The 24,190-nt window shown below is 52.0% G+C and overlaps 1 protein-coding gene across 1 annotated transcript; it reads right to left on the bottom strand.

The window, feature by feature from the left end:
• Nucleotides 1-5,397: 5,397 nt before the first annotated feature.
• On the bottom strand, nt 5,398-23,452 carry RRAGC (Ras related GTP binding C). The gene is made up of 7 exons (XM_078880430.1): nt 22,723-23,452; nt 15,984-16,183; nt 15,001-15,115; nt 13,413-13,555; nt 9,454-9,513; nt 7,222-7,373; nt 5,398-5,805 (listed from the first exon to the last, which is right to left on the bottom strand). Exons 1-7 carry the CDS (start codon nt 23,170-23,172, stop codon nt 5,660-5,662), a joined length of 1,266 nt encoding a protein of 421 aa, XP_078736556.1. The 5' UTR covers nt 23,173-23,452; the 3' UTR covers nt 5,398-5,659.
• Between the last annotated feature and the right edge of the window lie 738 nt (nt 23,453-24,190).

Below are 24,190 nucleotides of genomic sequence, written 5' to 3'. Positions count from 1 at the left end.
AGCAATTCCAGTTAAAGAAGCGACCTGGTCATCACAAATTATAGCTCAACGAAGTGGCTCGTCATGTGGGAATGTATAGCAGCAGCCAAATACTCTAAAGTCTAAACGGACGTTTTTCTAAATGTGGAGGAGGAAACCGGAGAGACGCGGAGACAAATCCACACGACCATAGGGAGAACACGCAAACTCCAAATATAAAGACGTCAGGGTCGGGGATCCAACCCACAACCTCCTGTATACCAGGCGAGGGAATTAACATCTCCTACCCACCGTGATGATGATGATGATGAGAGAGACGCAGACTCCAAATATTCAGCAGGCGTCAGGGTCGGGATCGAACCCACGACCTCCTGCGTACCAGGCGATGGAGTTAACATCTCACAACCACAAATTGGTGCAATAAGCGCTCGCAAACCAAAGGGCTGCATCACACATATCTATACAAAACAGATCGTAAAACAAAATAACATATTTTACTCGGAGATCTCATGGAGTGATTTAAGCAGATATGCCATCACCACTTATTGACATAAATAATACAGAACTCCCCTTCTCTGCAGCCCTATTACCCGCAGCAGCTGTTGGATCTGCAAAAAACCCTCAAATTATACACAAATGTTTGCCCTGCGGTTAAGAGGAATAAAATCGCGGAAAACCCCTGCTGAATGTAAATAAATATTATAATTTACTTATTTATTCAGCAACGCCAAATTGAGGCATGTGTCTCTTTCAGGAGGGTCTTGCATGTGTGTGTTAATTAAAAGATGTTTTAAGCCAATGTACGTTTATTATACCAGTGGGAGGAAACCGGAAAACCCAGAGAAACCCCTGCGCACGCGAGGGGGAAACACTTTATCCCCATACAGATGCAAACAGATGGCGATTCATCTTCTTGGCTCTTTCGGTAAAGTCACGTAGAAGGGAATAAAATAATAAAAATAAAACATAATAAAATAATTCTCACGACGTTTCGGCCACAACGCAAGTAGCCGTCCTCAGGTGAAGAATGAAACACCACCAAGCTTGGAGCGTATATTTAAGCTGGGTTGGAGGGGGGGGGAAGAAGAGCGCCTTGACAAAATAATTTGCATATCAAGAGGAGGTTAGCACATGGAAAATGCGTGGGGTCGCACCACTGGCTTGCTCTGCCCGGCCCTGACTAGGGCAGCGGGTCAGAGGAGTCCCAGGGACTAGCTAGCTGGACTTCAGTCTTCAGCTGGTTCTTCTGGCTTCGGCTTCTCAGTCCTGCCCAACTCTCTCGGGCTCCCACCTTTTATACAAACTCCCCACCGAGGGGCGGGGCTCTGTGGGATCCCAGGACACCCCACAGCCCCCTCCCCCCGGGAGGGGCCCCGCTAGGAATATCACGATCGCCCCGTACAGGTAAGTAATGGGAGTTGGCCGGAGCTGGTGTGCGTACACGTCTCAATACCACCATGACACAAGCATGGGCACGCTAAGCAATTGCCATCCGTGCATCGTCAGAACGAGACGGCAGACACACCGAGGCACCGCTCACCTGCACGGTGAAATGAACGCCAGGACACGCAGCAAGCGATTTCAAACGTATTTATTAAAGCATAATTATTATCATTACAATACAACCCGTTTATAAGATTTACTCATTCGTATGTGTGCGAATCAAATGGGTACAAAAATAGCTGATCACCTTCGAGAGAACGATACAGACTCACCTTTGTGCACTGGCCTTTAGACTTGATCGTGTGCACCGAGGTTCTGAAGGCATTCAGAGTGGTCAGAGCATCTATGGCTCAAAAGTCTGTGCAGGCTGCAAAAATCAGTGGTGGAACTTTCAGTTTAGCCACTCGACCAAACGTGAAGACGGTGGGCGCAGCCGATTGTACTTGTATATGTAAAAATATTCTTTGAGTTGACGTTAGTCGCCCACGTGCAATGGTTTGAAAGCTCTCCCGACGCGTGTTTTCGGGTCGCACCGTGTGCTGTTCGGCGCAATATCCAACGTTTCGCTCGGGGTACCGCGGGAACTTCCTTGGGGAAGCGAATGAAGCAGTGCGCGTCTCGGGGGCTGCACAACGCAAGTAACAAAACCTCAACAAAGAACGAAAACAAAACTTAAAAACCACGGCTTGGAGAAACTCAAACCCTGAATTCAGCTCGACACGAAAAACCGAGTTCAGTTGCCGAAGAAGCTCCAGCGGGGGTTGGAGCGAAACGTCGGGCACCCAAAAAACGCACATTGGAGATCTATACAGCTTTACAAGTCGCGCCAGTGTGCGGCGAGGGTACGAACGCAGTGCGCGGGCGTTTTCCCACTCTTTCCCAGTCAAAGGGTCATGGCAGAAACCCATCGAAGCCCCCAGGCAGCTATAAATAATCGCACGCGAGAGTCGCCCACAAGAGATTCACAAACCACGCGTGCATCGCAGCCGCCACCCCCAACATCCCTGCGCACGGGCCAGAGCGCGCCGGCTTGGGGAACAACGGCCAATCAACTCGAGACACCGACTGCTACCTACTCCAGTGTTCATTTAATCAGCAGGTGTAATCGGAGACAGCCCTAGGCCCTTAGTCGATGGCAACATCTGTGGGTGTCATCCAGTCATTCTCTTCGTCCCGTCGAATAAGGTCCACGTTCAGTTATTCAATGTTTAAGTCCGAGCTAATAAACGCTGCTTTGAGAGGAATAGGAATTCAACAGACCCCCCACCGATTTTGTCAGGTCAACCAATCGGTGAACTCCGTAAACCTTTTTATATACAGGAAGCCAAATGCTATTGTTGGTCTTCCTCAGTCCACCAGACTCTCTAATACATCGACCAAATTAAAAAAGTCTGAGCCTTCAGACTCGTTTAGTTTGTCACCAGCAAGTCACGCTTCGCTCACTGCTGGAGAGTCCCCGTCTCTGGTGGAGAGTCGTGGTCACTGGTAGAGAGTCGTGGTCTCTGATAGAAAGTCGTGGTCTCTGGTAGAGAGTCGTGGTCCCTGGTGGAGAGTCGCCATCATCGTCATTCTTGAGAATCTTCATTCCCGTCGACTAAAATAAAAACCGCACGTGGTTTATGAATATTTAAATCACAAAAACACTGCCCTGTCAAACAAAAAAAGCAAGGGGACTGTGCGTCTGGTGCCATCCAACGGGAGCTGCGTCAGTGAGAGAGAAAACGTCACTTGACATCACGGTCAGGTTGGCTCTCTAGGTTCGTCAATGCGGCATCGTGCACATTTGTCGACGTGTCATTACCGCAGTCACGTGGCTGGGCTGCTGCTGCTGCTGATTTTGAATGATTTTTTTGCCGATGTTCGTTTAATAAAATTTAGACAACTTGCGTCAAGACAGCCCGAGACTCATAGCACCGCTGTATTGGGGATGAGTTTCAAGATTCCTTTTAAAACGACGTCATGCAACGCCGCGCGGAAAACACGGCACGCAACGGCCCAGTCGGTGACGAATTGTCGTGACGCCACATTTACGGACCAATCATAAAACGTCGAATTCAAATCTTTGTATGCAAATCACAATTTAAGTTTTGTACTAATCCGAAATTGGGAAACACAAACCCATCACCCGACTGGGTATGTATCTACAAAGGACTACGTGTCATTTTTTTCCGTTGTCTTTCTTCAATTAAAGCGGTGTGCACACAACCAAAAACACCGACACGCATTTATTTTGTTGCTTTGCCTCGCCGTTCTCAAGTTACCTCGACGCGAGCACCTGAGAACGTGGCAGCCTTGCAGGCCTCGCGCACAGAAAAACAATCGCCAACGCAAAGGGGCACCGTGTCCGCAACCTTGGACACCCCAACACAGGGGCACGCAAAAAACCTTCAGGCATGCTGGCCGCTTGCGATGGTCTACGACTCCCTCCACCGCTTTCCACCGTTCACTCGCAAAAGGGACGGTCGTCCCCCCCCCCCCCCACCGTGGCTGGCAGCCGGTGCCGTAAGCCTGACCCATGACCCTTCTGCCTCGGAGAGACGACGACCGCGACGTTGCGACTGGGCATGGGTATTGTCACACTCGCTTTTTCCACTCGCACGTTGAAGCCGTTGCCGGCGAGGGAGGCACTCCTCAACAGTTGCGGGATGCTTGTCCGCTGGCTATTCGCGCAGCCAGGGCAGTGCCTAAACCATAAAACAATCGCCGGGTGTCTCGCGAGACACCCGAATCTGGCTCGGGGGGAAAAAAAGGGCAACTTGATACATTCATTACGGATGACGTCAGCGGTGAAGGAAAAGGCTCCTGCAGTGGAAAACTAGCGTGGCGCCTGGCGACCCGTGCCGGGCCAGCTCGGCACAGCACGGTTGTCCGGTGGAAATGATGCATTCGATGGCACGGCAGAGAAACAAGGGGGGGGAGGAGCACCGCTTTTTTTCCCCGGCAACGGTGAAAAAGTCGCTCCGATTGCATCCAAACGCGTGGTGTCACAACACGCCCCGATTCAATGTTAAAACAGGTAACCTTGCACATCAAGAGTAGCTAACACTGACAAAAATCTGTACCTTAAAAAAAAACATTCAATGCTATTCTTATTTTTTTTCATCAATTTACCTTCGAAAAGTCCACACGCGCCATTCCGCAATTGGTCGCCTGTGCCAGCAAAGCGGCGAACATGCGCGCCGTCCTTTACCGCTTCAAATTACATTTATTTTTTAAAAGGCGATCGATTATGCGTCAACGCTGCAACTGTTGCTCGCCAAGCTCTGCTTGTAGCACGCGGATTGCATCGCCCCTCCATGCTTGCGACCCGACCCCGCCCTGACCCCGACCGCTCAACGGTCACACGTTCCTCATTGGGCACAGAGCCACGAGAAAAACGCACAAAACATTGCCCCCTCCCCCCACCACTTCCCTGCTGGGGAGCGAGGAAGAGTAGACCAAAACACCTCTCCGGAGGAGCACTCGAGTAGAGCCCTCCGGCAGAGAGGCCCGCACCATTACGTCCATGCTCGAGGTTATGGCCGCGTGGGGGCATTGGGCTGACCGCTCCGTGTCTTGCGGTGTGACACGGGCTGCAGGGGAACGATCGAGGCACCACGCGCACCTCTGCGTGTGGGGGCCCACGGCGTTGGATCGCGGACGCTGTTACAAGCAGGGGCAGCGGCAAACCCGCCAAGCCTCACACCCCCGAGTTGCAGGGAAGAAGAAAACTAAATTACACACGCGTATATATGTAAACGGGGAAAAAAAAGAAACTTAATAATTTACAGCTTTTACTCTCAACGACAGCAGTGAGTTGTGTTGTTATGCAGCACAGAAAAATAGTGAAGAGTCGCGTGCGCTTTTTACAATCAAAATACTTACGGATTTCTTTTCTTTTAGTTACACTATTTTTGCCTTAACTTATTCCTGTTTCATTCGCCCTCGCCCCCCCCCCATCTCCGCCCCTCCCCACCTCCCCCCCTCCCACCTTTCCAAGCGCAGGTGGTGGTACAGAAAAGAAGCGTGGAGTCAAAAATGGACCCACACGCAGCTTCGATACAAAACAAAGAAAAACGGTCACGGTGTTTCTACACAGCGCAAGTTGCAGACGCTACAGCTGTTCCTCCCGATGATTCGTCGCCACGGGGCGGTGGTGACAGCGGCGGCGGCGTAGAAAGGAGGGAAGGTCTGGACCCCGAGGGCGCTGGCCGGGCGAGTGGCGCGGTCGCGGGATATCTCCGCCCGGGTCAGGGGGTCACGCCACGATGCCGTTGTGCGAAAAGGATTTCCCGTCGGACAGTTCAGGCGTGCCGTGCGCGTTTGTCCGGTGCGAGTTGAGCCGCACCTCGAACACCTCCTGGATTGCCTTGCGGAAGCAGTGGAAGTTGTAGTCGATGAGACCTGGGTGGTGCCAACGGGGACGGGAGGAGGGAAATGACACGTGCACACGTTCGCTATTACAGGGAAAAAAAAAACGTCAAGGTAAAAGTGCAGCCCTGCAATTTCTTGCTCACGCCACTGCAGGCAGAAGGGCCTCCGCGCTAGACGGAGCTCCTGAGAGCCCCCTTACTCTTCCACGCTGGTCAGAAGCCTTGGAAAGGTTTGGGGTACCCACAAGTAACCCCAACCACACACGACCTGCCGATCACAGACTAACCGTGGTGTACCCATTTATAACGCTGAGTGGACAAAAGCGACGCTGGAGATTTTTTTTTTGACAAAACTTTCCCCATTGTTTCAATTGCTGCAACCAGGAGATAGGATTAAACCGGCGAACTCTGGACCGCCAAAGTGCGGTGTGCGGACCGCTACGCCATGGCGACATCCCTGGTAGGGGAAAACTGCAGCCGTAAAAAAAACACACAGATTGGGACTCGTTTTGGAGACACACCCAAGACATCCTGTCCCAGACTGCCCAATACAAGACTGAAGCCTTGGTCGTGAGAAACGAGGAGGAGCCATGCGCACGTAGAGAATCTGTAACGATTTCAGACTTGCGTATGCTCTCAGTAGTCTTCAATCGGCGATAACGTTGCCTTCTGAGCCGTACAACGAGACAACGCGTGACAAGACCATGGTAGGCCCAAGTCACTCACCATCAGCATGTGCCGTCATCAGCCACAAGTGCGTGACATCGCGGAGTGGGGCAATTAGGCCCATATGATTGACGAGCCAAGCAATGAATGAATTTTGGCCAATTTTGGAATGTTAAACATCTTTACGAGAGTTATCGTGACCCTCCTTACAAACGGTAACTCGCTCAAACAAAGTTTGCAATCGACATGTATCCTGGTCAGATCATCAGTACAACATTCACCCTACATCTGTTTCATGTTTCAGTAACTCGATTGTAATTGTACTTTGATCGGTCTATACACGCTGCAGCGATTCTTATTTTTCAACGTTGATTTCTGTTCGTGCAATATTTTCGACATCTCATGCGGACACAAAACTGACAAAAAATTAATCAAGAGTGGTTTTTGCTCAGATTTCTATTTTCTTCGTCGTTCTGCTTGACTGATTTTGCCATTTGTCATTTTGGTGACCCAGGTCCATGCACTCATCCTGCCCTCTTGGATTATCACCTGGTCGCATGATGAACATCTTTCGCACCGTACATAGCTAACCGTGCTAATCGGAGGTGCAGGGGAAGGAAAGACAACAAGTGGGGGGGAAGGGGGGGTGGAAATAACAACAAAATAAATGTGGAACTTAAGCCGATAAAGCGTAACAAGGGCCGAGTCGGCACGCGCCGTGCGCCCAGCCGTGGGCGAGGAGCCAGCGCGCGGAGGGGTGGGTGAGGAAGCTTCCCTTCACCTTTCCTCTCGAAGCTGTCCTCGCGAAGGATGCACACGAGCGTGAGGAACTTGGTGACCTCCTTCAGGTAGAGCACCGTGGTGTTGTTGAGCTTGATGATCGCCATCGAGTCCTTGTCGTAGGCGCCGCCACCGCTGCCGTCCTCCTTTAGCCTGCGTCGCCGGGGAGACACAGCGGCGCTCCCGTTGCACTCGGGCGCCAGCAAGTCCCTTCTTGGGCTACGCCGTGGGCCCTTTTACTTGCTTTAGTTTGTTTTATAGGCTCGTCAGGCCGACCGAATTTTCGTGCCAAATTCGAAGATTTGCACCGCCGATTCCTCAACCGGGATGATGCGTGGTAATTGTCGCCCCCACCCCCCGCCCCCCACTACTGGCAGTCAGGCCCCAGGTCGCTTGCGAAGGAGACTGTATATTCTGGTCTCTTGAGTTCTCACCCTGGTGAAACAAAATAAAAGTTGACCTATGGTTTTTGGCCGCCCTGACCCGTCTACGACCACGGAAATCTATGCTGCCGACATCGTCTCATGGTCTTGCTGCTGTCCCAAATGGCCACAATTTCGCGGTACAAACACAATGACACCGCAGCACGGTCACGTCACGTGACACGCAAGGCGTGACCGGTGGACCGGCGCTTTGGTCACAATAAGCCATCTAAACACCACCCCCTTTGCGTGCGTGACGATTGCTCTCGTTGAGTTTCCAGCCTGCTCGCTGTACTTTGTCCGATGAGTTTCTCATCATTTACAGGGAGCGCCAAATCGATTCAGCAGTGATGGAATTTGGAGTTGGTGGAGTAGGAACTCACTCCTGCCACCGTTCGATGACCTTATCACAGGTTGGATTCATGATTTGCTTCACGAATCAATACAATTTTGCACCCATGGTGCACGTAGAAATTAGTTTTATGCATCTATAAGATAGATTTATAATCACACGTGGACATCTACAGCATAATGTTCAATCCACTGCTGAATGAGGGTTGGTGAAGGTGGGGAGCATAGACGTTGGTGCACAGCACAGCTATTTATTTTGTGGTCCCGCCTTCCACTCACAAACTTGGGCTCTGCAGCAGCGCGAAAACGTGCATTGGACGTAACCATAAATATGCGCAATTTGACACGCGCATCTTGGCCAAACAAATTACTTCAATCGATGGCCCGCTGAGTCACTGCAACCCTCGTTTCTTGCTTATCTCTCTACGTTTAAAAAAAAACACAAATAACATTTTTGTGGTCACCCCCTTGGGGGGGGGGGGGGGCAGTGCCCGAACAACGCCGCGGCGTAAACACACGCTGCGACGCAACGGCCAAAAAAGGCTTAGACGAGAAATTAACTTCTCAAGCCAAGGGGTTGCCAAGGGGCTGCCAAGCGTCACGCTGCACCGCCGTTACCAGCAGCCTGGGCCCTGTCGTAGAAATGCGGGAGTTTCACCGCCAATTATCTCAGGGCTTTTAGAAAACAAGGAATGAGTAACGCTTCAATGCTCGTGCGAGCGACATAATCACTCGGACTTTGAAAAATGTCAAAGTGCGATGACAAAGTTAGGGAAAAACGACATCATGAGCATCGCATTGTGTACACTGATGGCGTATCGCAGCGCATGGCGCGGCGTTACATCGGGGCAACCCGTGCCTTATCATCGAATAATTTACATCTCCCATGCCGACCGCAGGGGCTCCCCGCTGCCCCTGCTGCACGGAGCCCACCGCAGTAGCCGGGGCGCTGAAAGCTTTCCACGATACATCGCACAGTCATCGTGTCGCCCATTTAGCAAAAGAACGTCACATCATTTTTGTTCGTGCATCATTTTATGTCTCTATGTTTTTGCGAACAAAATTAACATGCAAATAACAGGTGTGAAATAACGTTGAGTTCCAAGCACATAGTTACATTACGAAGTCAACGCGCTAGGTTTCCTGCATGACAATTGACAGTAAGCCTAGTTCACTGAACTACTCGTCGTTTTGTGTAACCAACAGCATGTGCGTTTTCGACATAATCGGTCGAAAAATGTGTCACGAGGATTATGGCAGTCATTTGACGGGAAAACCACACTGCAAGTTACAGCACAGCACCAAAATCAGTAACCGAAAAAAACCGCGGAATACAATTATAGAGTTAACTTTACATCGCGATAATTGCAACATCGCGAAAATTAACATCGTATTGTTAATGATACAGATGATATAGCGGCAACCCGAGGGGCCTGTGTCTGTCTCTCTCTTTTACTCACCTGCCTGCCGACTCCGTTTCGTCTCCTATGGCCTCAGTTGTCCTGCCGAAATGCGACACACTGCGGGGGAGGAGATGGTGCCTACTTAAGTACCAGCCTTTATTTGTTGCTGCTTTCTCTCGAAAGCTGGCCAGCAAAGTCAGCAAAGTGCTCGCCCTCGACCCCAAAATGCAGGCACACAAGCGAGCGGGGGGAAGGGGGGGCAAGGGCTGTACAGTCATAAAAACAAGCGAGAGGGACGTGCGAAAAGCGAAAACGCAGACCCACATCGGTGGCCATCGGTCGGTGTGTTGATGTCGCTAACTGGAGTGGATCTCTCCGATCGCTTTCGGTCAGGGTTGCGCCGCGTGCCGTTTCGGCACGACATCCCGACGTTACGCTCGAAGCGCTCGGGGAGTTTCTTAAGGAAAGAACCAGCACGGAGCAAAACGACCGAGCGTCGCGCCAAACGGCACGGAGGGACAGCCACAAAATAGACACGTCGGGTGGCGGGACAGTCTTGTTTTTTGTGCGTACGTCGAAATTGGCAGTCTTGTTCCTTACGGAAGCACTTATTGTCCGGATTGTGTCGTCCTGACCAGTTGGAGCTGACGGACAAGACCTTTATTAGGAAGCAGTCAGGAGCCGGACAAATACGCCGCTGGTACATGCCAATGTCTTTAGCATCAACGGCTCAAAATTACTGGGGACACGCTAAGTAATTAATATCAATGGGCCCATTCAGCACCACAGTGGCCACGCACAGCAGCTAGCAGCACAACAACAAGCAAACAACAAAGATAAAGATCCCCCGTATAGCCTTAACAGACTTTTGGGGCATGCGATGTTTGCAAGCACCTACGAAGGCCAGCACGGCACACAGGGGGTGGGTGGCCAGCACCGCGCCCGGCCGCCTTTGTCTCCCTAGTGCCAATGTTGAGACACTGCACTAGGTACTTATTTGAGGCTGAGTCGACCTAGGGGAGGCCCACTACTCCCCACAATAACAACAAAAAGCGGCAGGGAGGGGACAGCGTTTAAGCGATGCAGCAAGAGCGAACGTCAGAGCGGAGTAAGACGGAACCACAAGCGCAGCCACAAAACACAACGATCCAACTTGCCACGACGTCGCATAACCCTTGACCTCACCGCCCCCCTTTGCCCCTACAAAGCCCAGTCCAAGCTTAGTTAAGGTGAGATTTTATTTAGCAGGGAATGGAGTTGAGCAACTGCACAAGTCAAAGGCACTGTTTGGAGATTGTATTTTGCGAAAGGCCCAGATGAAAGTGCCAGTATCAAAAGTGACGTTTGTGGAATATCACCAAAAAAGACGGTGTTTTATTGACCGTGCCAAGTTTGCCAGTGAAATGTGTGAGGGCATTTTGCTCACACACATCCCAAGACCCACACCCGCTCGATCCAGTGGTCCCTCGGCTTAACGATATTAATGGGTTCTACGAAAACCATCGTGAATTTAAATTATCGTTAACCGAATATAGTAGAACCCCTCTTAAGCACCAATCGCTTAACGACGGGCCTCCATAAAGCCGAATGTGTTAGCTTAGCGACCATTCCCCTGTGAACGATGGGCTGTTGTATGTCCAGTGAATATTAAATAATGCATTTATTAACAATGTTTATTTTAATATTATGTTTCTTTATGTATTACTATCCATTGTTTCAATATCATAAAGTTTTTTGGGTGAAAAAGGGAAACTTTCGATGCTATCGGAACGAATTAAGCCTTTAACGTGCATTTCCTATACTCGCTTAACGACCAAATCACTTAACAACCGGTTTCGTGGAAACCAATTACCATCGTTAAGAGGGGTTCTACTGTATTAAAAACGCTCATAAAAGGGGCATCGCTGATTGGGCCTCGTGAGTCCAATTAGAAGCGCTCCGATTGGCCGAAATTTGTGGGTCCGCGTGATATCGTGAAACAATATCGTTAATCGAAATTATTTATCGTTAATAGAAACAAAGGGACCCTATGGGAGGAGGATCGTTAATCGATGGTATCGTAAACCGAGAGGCCACTGTATAGTTTTAAACAAGCTGTTGGGGCGAGTAGCATTAGAGCGAGTGCCTATGCAGGCCGGCACGGCGCACAAGGGCATAGGTTTGGCCAGCACCACGCCCAGGCCGCATTTTGTCTTCCGCGTGCAGATGTTCACACACCTCATCACCTGCTCATCTGAGGCCAAGTCCAACTAGTTCAGGAAAAGGACCGATACGGATAATGCTCGGCCATTGACTTTAGATACGGCCGGGAATGGAGATCCCTATGTTCATAGCGCAGCGCGCCGACCACTGCACCACCACTCCCCACTGTGCAACTGTCCATTACAGTTGTTCTCGCAGACACACAAAGACAAAGATCCCCTGTATAGCCTTAGCAGACTGTTGGGGCATGTACTGTTACCAAGCACCTATAAAGGCCGGCACGGTACACGAGGGGGTGGGTGGCCAGTACCACGCCCGACCGCCTTTGTTTTCCCAGTGTCTCATTTGAGGCCGAGTTGACCTAGGGAAGGCCCGACACTGGTTCAGATATTCGTCACTGGTGTTGACCGGGAGCAGGTATGGAACTCGGGCTGCCGGGTTCGTAGCGCAGCGCGCTAACCACTACACTAACGACTCCCCGTGACACACACACAGGAACACACGCGTGCGTGCAAAGATCTGCAGGGAGCTCCCGAGGGCTCTGCTACTTATTTGCAGGCTATGTGTCAACGTCGCTCGTGACAACAGTTTTTGCTTGCGGAGGTTGTTTTGGCAAGAGATGCTTTCCTCGCCAATCAAGTCCAAAGTGCGGGCGGATTCGCTTGTCCAACAGTTGCCTGCGTGTGGCCCAGGGCTTTAAAAAAAAAAACTGTGCCCTAGACCACTCGCCGCTCGCCGTGGTTATTTTAAAACGCAGGCCGTCACGAGTCGATGGTTCGGCGGCCGATGTTTTTTCTGGGAGACGAGCCACCGTGGCAGGCTTCACAATGGCTCGTGCAAATTAGCTCTTACTAAAACAACAACAACCACAAGCCGGGAGAGCGTCATATTCAGAGAGACCGTGCCCTATGGAATGAAATGTGCCAGTGGCTCACAACATTGGTATTGTCAAATTCACAACTCGTGACGGTGAAGCCCTTCAACAAAGCCGACTTGATCATGAAAATGTATTCAGCGCGACTATCCAATTTGTTCGATTTTGTAGCCCATGCGGTCACACTGATGATGGGAGGGCTCTGTGATAACGTGAGCTTATTGGCCAAGCTAACAAGCCCAGCCCAGTCGTTAGCCTTCTCAACAAAAGCCTCTTCTTTACCCACTCAAAGGCTTATTATCTGTAGACTATCTCAGGAGGGTCATGCATTGGGACATTGGCTAAATCTCTCAAAGCATGCACGAGAAAGAGAAAAAACTTGACTCACTGGAAAAAACCACCCAACCCAAACATCAGAGGAAAAACTAAAGAATTCCTTAATAAATTCTAGGACAGCAACCTCCTTGCTGTACAGCTGCTCGAAACCCGTAGGCCATTCGAGACAAGGGATGAAAGCAGAACAAGCCACACGATTTAGCTACAAAAACGGCCAGCAAGCGGAATCACGCCGGCAGGAGGCAGTGGAAGCAGGCGGCGGTGATGGCGTGGGTGATGGTGGCGGCAACGGTGGTGGTGATAGTGGCGGTGGTGAAAGTGGTGGTGGCGGCAGTGGCGGCTGTGTTGGCAGTGGCGACGGTGGTAATCGTGGCGATGGCAACAGTGGTAGTGGCGGCGGTGGTGGCGCTGGTAGTGGCGGCGGTGTCAGTGATGGCAGTAGTAGCGGCGGTGGCGCTGGTAGTGGCGGTGGTGACAGTGATGGCGGTAGTAGCGGTGGTGGCAGGACAGTGGCAGGGAGGTGACCGGGCAGCGGGCAAAGCGCAGGAGAAGCCGAAGCAGCGGTGGGAGAGGCATTGGCGGCGGCAGCAGCGGGCCGATTTACCCGTAGATACAGGAGACGTCGATGACGACGTCGATCATGTCGCAGCACAACTCGTAGGACTGCATGTCGACCGGCGAGCTGTCCGTCGCGATGTAGATCTTGCTGACCACGTCGAACAGGAACGCCTTCTCGATCCCCGAGTTCTGAGCCGGGCAGGGAGAGGGGGCAACGGGTAGGGGTCGGTAGGGGTGGGGGGTGGAGAGACGCAGGGAGACAGCGAAGGGGACACGGAGAAGGGATGAAGAACACACGGAGGAAGGAAAACAGACCAACGTGGTGGAAAGAGGCAGACAGAGGCATTAAATGAGACGTGGAGAGAGGAAAGGGGGCGAGAGACGTGATGGAAGGAGGCAAACAGAAGGAGAAGAGACACCGAGACACGGAAGGAGACATGGAGAGAAGACACGGGTGGCAGGAAGGGAAAAAGTGAAGTAATGTTTTCGTAAATTACATCCATCATCCTAGAGGTGTAAGGGGGTTCAAAGATGAACCAATTCACAAACATTACAATTAAAACAAGATGTAATTAATGCATTCAAAACACCAGTCAACAAAAGTACAGATTTACACCTATATTTTATATTATACAGATGAATACGTCAATAGAATCGCACCTCCGATATGCATGGTAGTCTACGTAAGGTGAAAAATAAGTTCAACATACATACGTACCACAACAGATTATGCGATTGATCCACACTACTACAGATTCTACAGTTCCACACCCCACAACGTATGCATACCACTATAAATCCTACACGCGCTACAATAGGAAAACGGGGTATTGCATGTCAGGGATCACATCCTTCACAGAAGGGATCAAATCACGAATTTTATGTACTGTGTTGAATCGTACCTGGATCTTGTGTTTGCTCAAGATTTTGGAAATCTTTTTGGTGACCTCCCTACTATGTATGGCAAGGTGATGATTTTGATTGGGTCCTCAGATGGTAGCTCTACAGATTGTGTAGTCTGAATATCCATTCATCTTGAGGGCTTGGTGTACGTGTTCCAGTTCACCTGGCTAGGTGGTGACTGTCGGAAATACAATGAGCTCTATCGTGTAGAGTTTTGATGAGAGAATTCTTCTGGGATGGATGGTGGTGGGAGTCAGGTTTTAGGTAGGCATCCCTGTGGGTGGCTTTCCTGAGTGTCCCATTGAGCCATCAGGTCTCTATTTGCTAGAGACCTGATGGCAGGAGGGATCTAAACAAATTGTACACAGCATTAGAGACACTGCTCCCCTTCCATTGCATTACTGTTCCTGCTGCTGATGTTTTTGCTGCTACTGTTGCTCCTGCTATTACAGCTGCATCTGGAGCTACTGCTTCTGTTGTCACTGCTGCTGCTACTGAATTTGCTGCAGCTGCTGCTGCTACTGCTGTTGTTGCAACTGCTGCTGCTACTGCTCCCATAGCTGCCACTGATCCTGCTAATGCAGCTGCTCTGTAAAAAATGCCAGGCAACTAGCTAAATGTGATAATCTGTGTAACAAATAAACTTAAATAGTAGCTGCTACTGCTGCTGCAGCTGCTGCGGCGGTGATGGTGATGATGGCCGATGCTGTTTGCCGTGTTCCAACACTCACCGAGATGAAGATGTTGAGGAGGTTCTCCAGGGTGGGCAGCTGAGGGATGAGCTTCTGCACCACTTTGCTGAATGCCTCGAAGATGGAGTGGTCGTAAATACTTGTCAGGTAGAAGCTGTAACGGCAAAGAGAGGCGGGGGACACCGCTGTTAACATCGAACCTCCCTTGGGGTGGCGGGGTGTGGCTCAAGAGGTCGAGAGCGCTGAGACCTGGGTTCGAATCCAGGCAACAACGGTCCTCTCAAGCGTAGTGGAGTTAACGGTCTCAGCCGGGATACCGATGACCGCACAAAAAAAATCACGTTCAATTTGTTGACGGAAAAATTCCAGGTCCAAGAATTCAAATATCGATTTGACTGTCATGCGACAAAAGTACTGCTCTGACTGCGTGCACCCGAGGTCGCTTGAACGGGCCTCAGAGGTAGTTGCATGATATCTGCTTCCATGGGCCACTCTCTCACCGGAAGAGTGATGCACTGCTCGGCGAGGGCCGAATAAATACAAGGTGCAAGGAGAACAACCGGGTCACTGGGGATAAACCTCAAATACATGTTTTTTTTTAAAGATAAAATCTTCCCTCAAAGTGCCTGATCTCACCAGATGCCAGCAGCTAAGCAAGACTGAGCCTGGTGCGAGAGGCTGCCTGGGAATGCCACGTGTGTGGGCTGGCCGGGGAGAAGATCATCCGCCCTCATACGAGCGAGCTTTCCATCAGCCACTTGGGTTTCCTAACCACGAGTCGAGAGATGTGGAAACCTTCATGAAAGTGGCCGTGGTAACCTCTCACCCTGCATCGATGTTGGCCCAATTCCTCAACAAGGATTTATCAATTCCAGCCAAAGCGTCTTCCTGCCCAAACGAAAACGGTGCGGGTGTTCAGGAAAGTGGTGGGGATGGTGTTTTTGCCCAGCCCGTGGCGATGTAAATATCACATCCCCCTGCCCCCCACCTTCCCCTGCCCCCCGTAAGCATCCCCGTCGCACCTGAGGTGGAGCTGCTCGAGGCCGATGTCGACCAGGTCGTCGTTGGCACGCTGGTGGATGTCGCGCTGCGTCTCGATCTTGTGGTCGTCCGAGAGGCCGTCCACCTTGTGGATGAAGACCTCGAAGCGGATGTCGGGGTTCACCTTGTAAGCGCGTGTCACCGTCAGGTGCAGGCGCTGCAGGGCCTCCATGTAGTCGTCCTGGGGGGCAGGGCAAGGGGCGCAACATAAACGCCAGAAGACCGAGGACCAGGAGGGTCACACTGCCAGCCGTCGATTATCCTCGGCAACACCTGCCATCCGGAGCGCCATACCTGTATTGACAACCACTGACTGACAGTGAGTGATGGCACCACGCTCTACGTGCAGTGCCAGCCCCTACAGGATAGGGTGCCAGAGTGCCGGCCTCGGTACGGGGTTGCAGGGGGCCATGGCACCCTGGTTGACCCCGGAGGACACGTGACCGGAGGTGTCTACCCGGTGACCCCCAAAGGGGGGGGGGGGGCTGGGGGTGACCACGTGTCCAGTGGAGATCCTCCTCGAGAACTCGAGAAGGGGGTCGTGGCTAGGGGCAGAACGAGCCCCGCCACAGAGGATAAGCCGGTGGTCTCCCAGTGGGACCGGCTGCTGTTGATGTCCTGAAGACTCGACGTTCTACGCCCTACGTCCGGAAGACAAGATCAACACGGGGACCGGGACCCAAGCTGGGGTCCCGTCCATAGTAGCTACTCCCAGTGCTGTTAGTGTAGCTAGCCTGGTGGACCACCACCATAGGCTGTTATCTGGTGAAGGGGCAGTTACCCCTTTGTAAGTTCGTGTAAATGTTAATAAATGTGTTGCCTCCAAAGTACGACTGAGTCTCCGTTTGAGCCCACTACACATTTAGCAACACCGTGCATTCCAGGTCCCGCTGAGTCTTAAGAGGCTTTGTAGAGGGCATGTTTGCATGGGATACTTGGACAACTCTTTGTTTGATTTCCTTTTTTTGTACACACGTGGAGAAAACCAGTGTCCAAATAAACCCGACTCGTATCTCCAAAATTATCTTAAATTTTTGCAGTGTCAAGAGCCTTCGGTAAGGTGGGCAACTATCCGTACCCTCAATCTTTACATCTGAGTTCAAGTTTCCTATCGATGTGAACAATGGAGCGATGCACAGATTTGTTATATATAAGTTTCAAATGTATAATGTGCATTCCATCCTAGGATCCCAATGCGCAATGCATGAAAAGCAGGAAACAAAAGCAGAACCAGGGCAACCGACTAAACGAAAGAGGGAAGGTCACTTTAAAGAAATGTATTTTCAAATTAGACTTAAATATATCTACAGACTCCGATTGCCCGATTTCAAGTGGCAAGGCGTTCCCCAGAGTTTGGGTGCCACGATAACAAAAGCACCGATCACCAAATGAGTGCAACCTCGACCTGGGAGTGCTGAGCAGTTGGAGATCACAAGATCTTCAGGACCTTGATAGCATACATACATGTGTTAGTTCCTGCAAGTAATGTGGGTTGAGCCCTTTTAAAGCCTTCTAGGCTAACAGCAGTCTCAGCAGTATCTTCGCAGTAACCGATGGCGGTGACTTGGGGAGGCCCTTCATGCAGCAGTGGATTGATCAAGGCTGCTGACCGTCCAGAGGACACACCCTTCGTGTTACCCCTCAACTATCATGCAAAACACTGCTTGCCCCCCCACCCCCACCGACGATGCTGGCGTTTCTTGTTTTGTTCTAAGCAAGTGGCATCACCATTCCTTACCACCCATCCCACCCCGTTTGCCCGGAGCTTAAAATTCCGTTCTCAGTGGGTGGAAGGTCACGTGGGTGGCGGTTTGGGGGGTTAGGCCGAGGAGTTGGTTGTTGAGTGGGGGGAGGGGAACTCATCACACGAACCTCCCCGGCCCAGCCCCGCCAGAGAGAGCACGTGAGACGCTCCACACAATAGACGGTGATGATGGCGGTGACGATACGAGGAAGTGGGGGGCTGGTGGATTACGATAAGTGTCGTTTGTTAGATGACTGTACAGCTCCATTACATCGTGATAGGTTGTTTAACCACACTCCACCACGCTGATCAGTGTGGTGATAATAGGTGACGTTTCGGGCAAAGATCTTTTTTCATCGCACATATATCCATTGATTTTAAGGTCACATTTTTCTGTCGCCGAATGCATGGAGGTGTTTTTACTGGCCATCGTGTGAAAGAACTTCATGGCTCATCGGATTCCTCCGGTCTCAATAAAGATTGATTGCACAATTGGTGCGTGCGTGTGTGTCGCTACCAACGCAGCAGCAGCATCAACCAAATAGTGTGATCGTTCGCGGGGTGGACTTCCTCCAGCAGTGGATTGCCAAACGGGGGGTGCGCACACGACGACACCCACGCTGTGCTTCTATCCAGAGCGCACCGGTTTTACGAGTTTGACTTTCGACTTCCCCCCCCCACACAGTGCCATGTAAACATGCGATGCTCATATTAGATGTGTGCTCATATAAAGTTGTACGCATGTACTTGTATGTTGGACTTAGTTCGCACCGTACATAGCCAAACGTGCTCATCGCAGGATGGCTGAGTGTGTGGGTGAGTGACTGGGTGAATGACTGACTGCGTGGGTGAGTGACTGGGTGAATGAGTGACTGCGTGAGTGAGTGACTGTGTGGGTGAGTGACAGTGTGGGTGAGTGACAGTGTGGGTGAGTGACTGTGTGGGTGAGTGACTGTGTGGGTGAGTGACTGTGTGGGTGAGTGACTGTGTGGGTGAGTGACTGTGTGGGTGAGTGACTGTGTGGGTGAGTGACTGTGTGGGTGAGTGACTATGTGGGTGAGTGACTGTGTGAGTGAGTGACAGTGTGGGTGAGTGACAGTGTGAGTGAGTGACAGTGTGGGTGAGTGACTATGTGGGTGAGTGACTGTGTGGGTGAGTGACTGTGTGGGTGAGTGACTGTGTGGGTGAGTGAATGTGTGGGTGAGTGACAGTGTGGGTGAGTGACTGTGTGAGTGACAGTGTGGGTGAGTGACTGTGTGGGTGAGTGACTATGTGAGTGACTATGTGAGTCTGTGTGAGTGAGTGACAGTGTGGGTGAGTGACAGTGAGTGAGTGACTATGTGAGTGAGTGACTATGTGGGTGAGTGACTGTGTGGGTGAGTGACAGTGAGTGACTGTGTGAGTGAGTGACTGTGTGGGTGAGTGACTGTGAGTAAGTGACTATGTGAGTGACTGTGTGAGTGAGTGACTGTGTGGGTGAGTGACTGTGTGGGTGAGTGACTGTGTGGGTGAGTGACTGTGTGAGTGAGTGACTGTGTGGGTGAGTGACTGTGTGAGTGAGTGACTGTGTGGGTGAGTGACCGTGAGTAAGTGACTGTGTGGGTGAGTGTGTGGGTGAGTGACTGTGTGAGTGAGTGACTGCGTGAGTGAGTGACTGTGTGGGTGAGTGACTGTGTGGGTGAGTGACTGTGTGAGTGAGTGACTGTGTGGGTGAGTGACTGTGTGAGTGAGTGACTGTGTGGGTGAGTGACTGTGTGGGTGAGTGACTGTGTGAGTAAGTGACTGTGGGTGAGTGACTGTGTGAGTGACTGTGTGGGTGAGTGACTGTGTGGGTGAGTGACTGTGTGAGTGAGTGACTGTGTGGGTGAGTGACTGTGTGAGTAAGTGACTGTGTGGGTGAGTGACTGTGTGAGTGAGTGACTGCGTGAGTGAGTGACTATGTGAGTGAGTGACTGTGTGGGTGAGTGACTGTGTGAGTAAGTGACTGTGTGGGTGAGTGACTGTGTGAGTAAGTGACTGTGTGGGTGAGTGACTGTGTGAGTGAGTGACTGCGTGAGTGAGTGACTATGTGAGTCTGTGTGTGCACGTTCGAAATCCCTAATTTCGATCAGATCATTGGGGGTTTATTGGTAACAAATCGGCATTTTGCGACCCTCACTGCCACTGTGTAGCATATTATTACGTGCCAGGGACTCACTGCGATGATAGGACAATAGTCCATAATTGGCAATAAGTAACAGCAAAGCGGTTATAAGTGACTCAGAATTGTGCTTAGTTGTGTGTCCAGTCCACGACTTCCCTGAAGGCATCACACAGCTTCAGCGAGCGCGATGTCGATCACACGACGCGGTTCGAATTCGACCCTCGATCGATGGCTGAACCATCACCACACACAAGCGTCGACTAAAAAGCAAGGGGCAAGTCCTTACTCACTAACAACTCCTTACTTATTAACAACTCCTTACTTACTAACAACTCCTTACTTACTAACAACTCCTTACTCACTAACAACTCCTTACTTACTAACTCCTTACTCGCTAACTCCTTACTCACTAACAACTCCTTACTCACTAACAACTCCTTACTAACAACTCCTTACTTACTAACAACTCCTTACTCGCTAACAACTCCTTACTCGCTAACTCCTTACTCACTAACAACTCCTTACTCACTAACAACTCCTTACTAACAACTCCTTACTCACTAACAACTCCTTACTCACTAACAACTCCTCTATCATTTTTCATTGCTGGAGGGGTTGCCCCCCACTACTTGAACTTCTTTCGCACCGTACGTAGCCAACTGTGCGGGAAAAAGAGTTTCTTCTATCCAAGCTTCGCCGTAATAATCGTGCCCGTACAGCAGTTTAGCCCTCAAGTTATTTTAGTTTCTAAAATCCGCGGTGCGTGGGTCGCGTTACAGTCGGGCCCGGGCGTTTAAAATCGCAGCAAGACCACGCGCACCATTGGATGGACGGGCCTCCCCTAGGTCGACTCAGCCTGAAATTAGCAGCTGGTGCGGTACTGTATAAACATCGCCACTGGGGAGACAAAGGCGGCCCCTTCGTGGTGTTGTGGCCACCCACCCCCTCGCGTGCCGTGCCGCCTTCACAGGTGGTGCCACTCGCTAACAGCACTTGCCCCTACAGTCTGTTACAGGCTACACGGGGGAGCTTTGTCTTTGCTGGAACACGACGAGCGGTAGGGTTAGGGTTGACGGGTCGTCTCGGGGTGGGTTTGGACACATTTATAAGGCTCAGGGTTTATTGTGTTTACGCTTTAAGTTAGCTTATGTGTGTAACTGTATTGTCCTGTTATCAAGGCACCGCTGCATCGGGGGCCTTCCCACACGGCAGCCTTTTGACCATACTTCACCTTTTTTTGCTGCACCTTCCTCTGAACAATACAGAGGAAGGTGCAGCACAAGCAGTAATCAAGGCTCAACACATCTGCTTTGCTTCTGTGATCTTGACAAGATTGGATGCAGTTCGAGTGACCATGCTTAAACCATCGGTTAGGCTTACAATTAGTATCATTAATACGCTTACAGCTGAGCTTACACGTTTTAATTTGAGGCTCATGGTTTTAAGTTTCGTCTATGTGTCCTATGCTTAAGTGTTAGGCCTACGCTTAAAGTTCAGGTTAGGGTTATAGGTTTAGGCTTAAAGAGTCTGGCTTAAGGGTTACGGATATGGACGTACTGTACTAAAAGGTGGGCTTCGGCCTAAACCTTAAGTGTGGTGTGAGAGTTCAGCTGGGCTACAGGAGTTCGCGACAGACTTGGCCTCAGGCATACAGGCCTTGGTGTTAGTTCGTCGTTACAAGTCACTGAAGTTGTTTACATTTGTCTGTGATTGTGTACGAGTCGGTTTAGCCTCCATCGTAGTTGGGGCCTTGGGGGTTCAAGCCTCGAGATTTCGGCGTGGAGCCGAGCCGCGTGTTACCGTCAGCTCCGAGGTTTTCCCCGAGCTTTAGGCTAAGAATCAGGCTGATAGTTGAGTGTTATATAGTTACATGTAGAGTTGGGTTAGGCCTTGCGTTTAGAACCAGTCTCTTCTAGAGCTTAGGCTTAGGCCAATCCTTGCTCTGGCGTGAGCTTTAGTCGGGTTCAAGCCCAGAGGCTTAGCCTGAGCCCTGGTCTCAGGAACCAGGATCACGAGGTCTGGGGTCTGGGGGGGATCACGAGCCCTGGAGTCTGGGGGGGGGGGGTCACGAGCCCTGGGGTCTGGGGGGGATCATGAGCCCTGGGGTCTTGGGGGGGGGGATCATGAGCCCTGGGGGATCATGAGCCCTGGGGTCTGGGGGGGATCATGAGCCCTGGGGGATCATGAGCCCTGGGGTCTTGGGGGGGGATCATGAGCCCTGGGGGATCATGAGCCCTGGGGTCTGGGGGGGATCATGAGCCCTGGGGGATCATGAGCCCTGGGGTCTGGGGGGGATCATGAGCCCTGGGGGATCATGAGCCCTGGGGTCTGGGGGGGGATCATGAGCCCTGGGGTCTGGGGGGGGATCATGAGCCCTGGGGGATCATGAGCCCTGGGGTCTGGGGGGGATCATGAGCCCTGGGGGATCATGAGCCCTGGGGTCTGGGGGGGATCATGAGCCCTGGGGTCTGGGGGGGGGGATCATGGGCCCTGGTCTCAGGATCATCACGAGCCCTGGTCTAAGGATTCCGAAACCCGGGCCGGGAGGAGGGGGGGGGCAGGACGAGGGGGGGGGGCAGGACGAGGGGGGGGGGCAGGACGAGTGGGGGGCGCAGGACGAGGGGGGGGGCGCAGGACGAGTGGGGGGGGCAGGACGAGTGGGGGGGGGCAGGACGAGGGGGGGGGGGCAGGACGAGGGGGGGGGCAGGACGAGGGGGGGGGCAGGACGAGGGGGGGGCAGGACGAGGGGGGGGGCAGGACGAGGGGGGGGGGGGGGCAGGACGAGGGGGGGGGGGGCAGGACGAGGGGGGGGGGGCAGGGTGGGGGGTTGAACCTGCGCGTCGATGACAAAGATGAGCGCCCCGGTGCCGCTGAAGATCATCTCGGAGTCGAAGGTCGTCGGGTCGAAGAAATCGATCTGCCCCGGGAAGTCCCAGATCTGGAAGTTGACGAACGAGCTGTTGGAGATGTCGTCCTTGTAGATCTTGTTGGTGGACTCGAGGAAGAGCGTCTCGTTGGGCGACATCTTGTGGAAGACCACCTTCTGGATGGACGACTTCCCCGAGCGCCGGAGCCCCATCAGCAGGATTCGAGGCTTCGAGTCGCCGCCGCCGTCATCGTCGTCGTCGTCGCCTCCGCCGCCGCCTCCGCCGCGGCCCGCGCCCTCGTCCTCGTCCGCGCATCCTCCGCTCTCCTCGGGGCCGTACCCGAAGTCCTTGGGGAAGGAGGAGACCACGTTGAAGCTGCCCCCCAGGGGCTCCTCCTCGGCGTACTGGATGGACATGGTTCGGGGCCGGTGGACGGCGCCGCCGTCGCGATCGCTGCTCTATAATCGGCGCGAACTCGCGGCGGTGGTGGCGGTGGCCGAGGAGCGACGCGCGGCTCCTGCTGCTGCTGCTCTCCTCCTGCTGCTGTTGTTGCTCTCTCACTGATGGCCTCTCCCTGCTGCTGCTTTTGCTGCTCTCTCACTGATGGCCTCTCCTGCTGCTGCTGTTGCTGCCCTCTCACTGATGGCCTCTCCCTGCTGCTCCTGCTGCCCTCTCTGACGACTGCTGCTACTGCCCCACCACCCCCTCGAAGCACGTGACGCGGGGGGTCAGCGGGGGGGGGGGGCGCGTACCATCGCGCCCACCCATTGGACGGTGCCAATGATTGTGGGTGACGTCATTTGCGCGTCGGGGTTGAGAAGACGTCATCCAACGCTGTGTTGTGGTAGGTGACGTCACCCCACTCGGTGTTTTGTTTGGTGACGTAATCCGGGGACTGTACTTGTGCGCGGGTGACGTCATCTCGCGCTGTGTCGTCTGATTCGTCTCGCCCAGCTGTGTTGGTGACGTAATCGCTTACACTATGTGGGTGACGTCATTTGTTTTGGTCCTAATCAGGAGATGAAAGTTAGTTTCTATGAACTTAAGCGCTTTTAAAACTCCTGGGAGCACGCGTTAGACGCGCCAAAATTAGATAGGCCACCTTCCCACATCTGTCCCTCCACAATAAAAAAAAAGATATAAAAGTATGTTTACACATCCCGTCAGCCAAATGGCTTTCCTGTGAAAACATAAGAATGTTGTTTTACCCTTTCTGGTAATAAAACAGGAGGTGTTAAGACGTTCAAACACTGAATAGAACCCCTTTGAAAGGTTATATGCTTAGTTCTTTCGGTAAAGTCATGTAGAAGGGAAATAATAAAATAATTAAAATAAAACAATAAAATAAAATTCTCACGACGTTTCGGCCACAACGCAAGCAGCCGTCCTCAGGTGAAGAAACAGCTGTCGGAAAGACAGCGTCCTAATGGAACG

The sequence above is a fragment of the Lampetra fluviatilis genome, chromosome 57, assembly GCF_964198595.1.
Source record: "Lampetra fluviatilis chromosome 57, kcLamFluv1.1, whole genome shotgun sequence".
In the NCBI taxonomy this organism is placed as follows: Eukaryota; Metazoa; Chordata; class Hyperoartia; order Petromyzontiformes; family Petromyzontidae; genus Lampetra; species Lampetra fluviatilis.
Note: the sequence above shows the minus strand (reverse complement) of the source record. Positions and strands in the feature narration are given on the sequence as shown.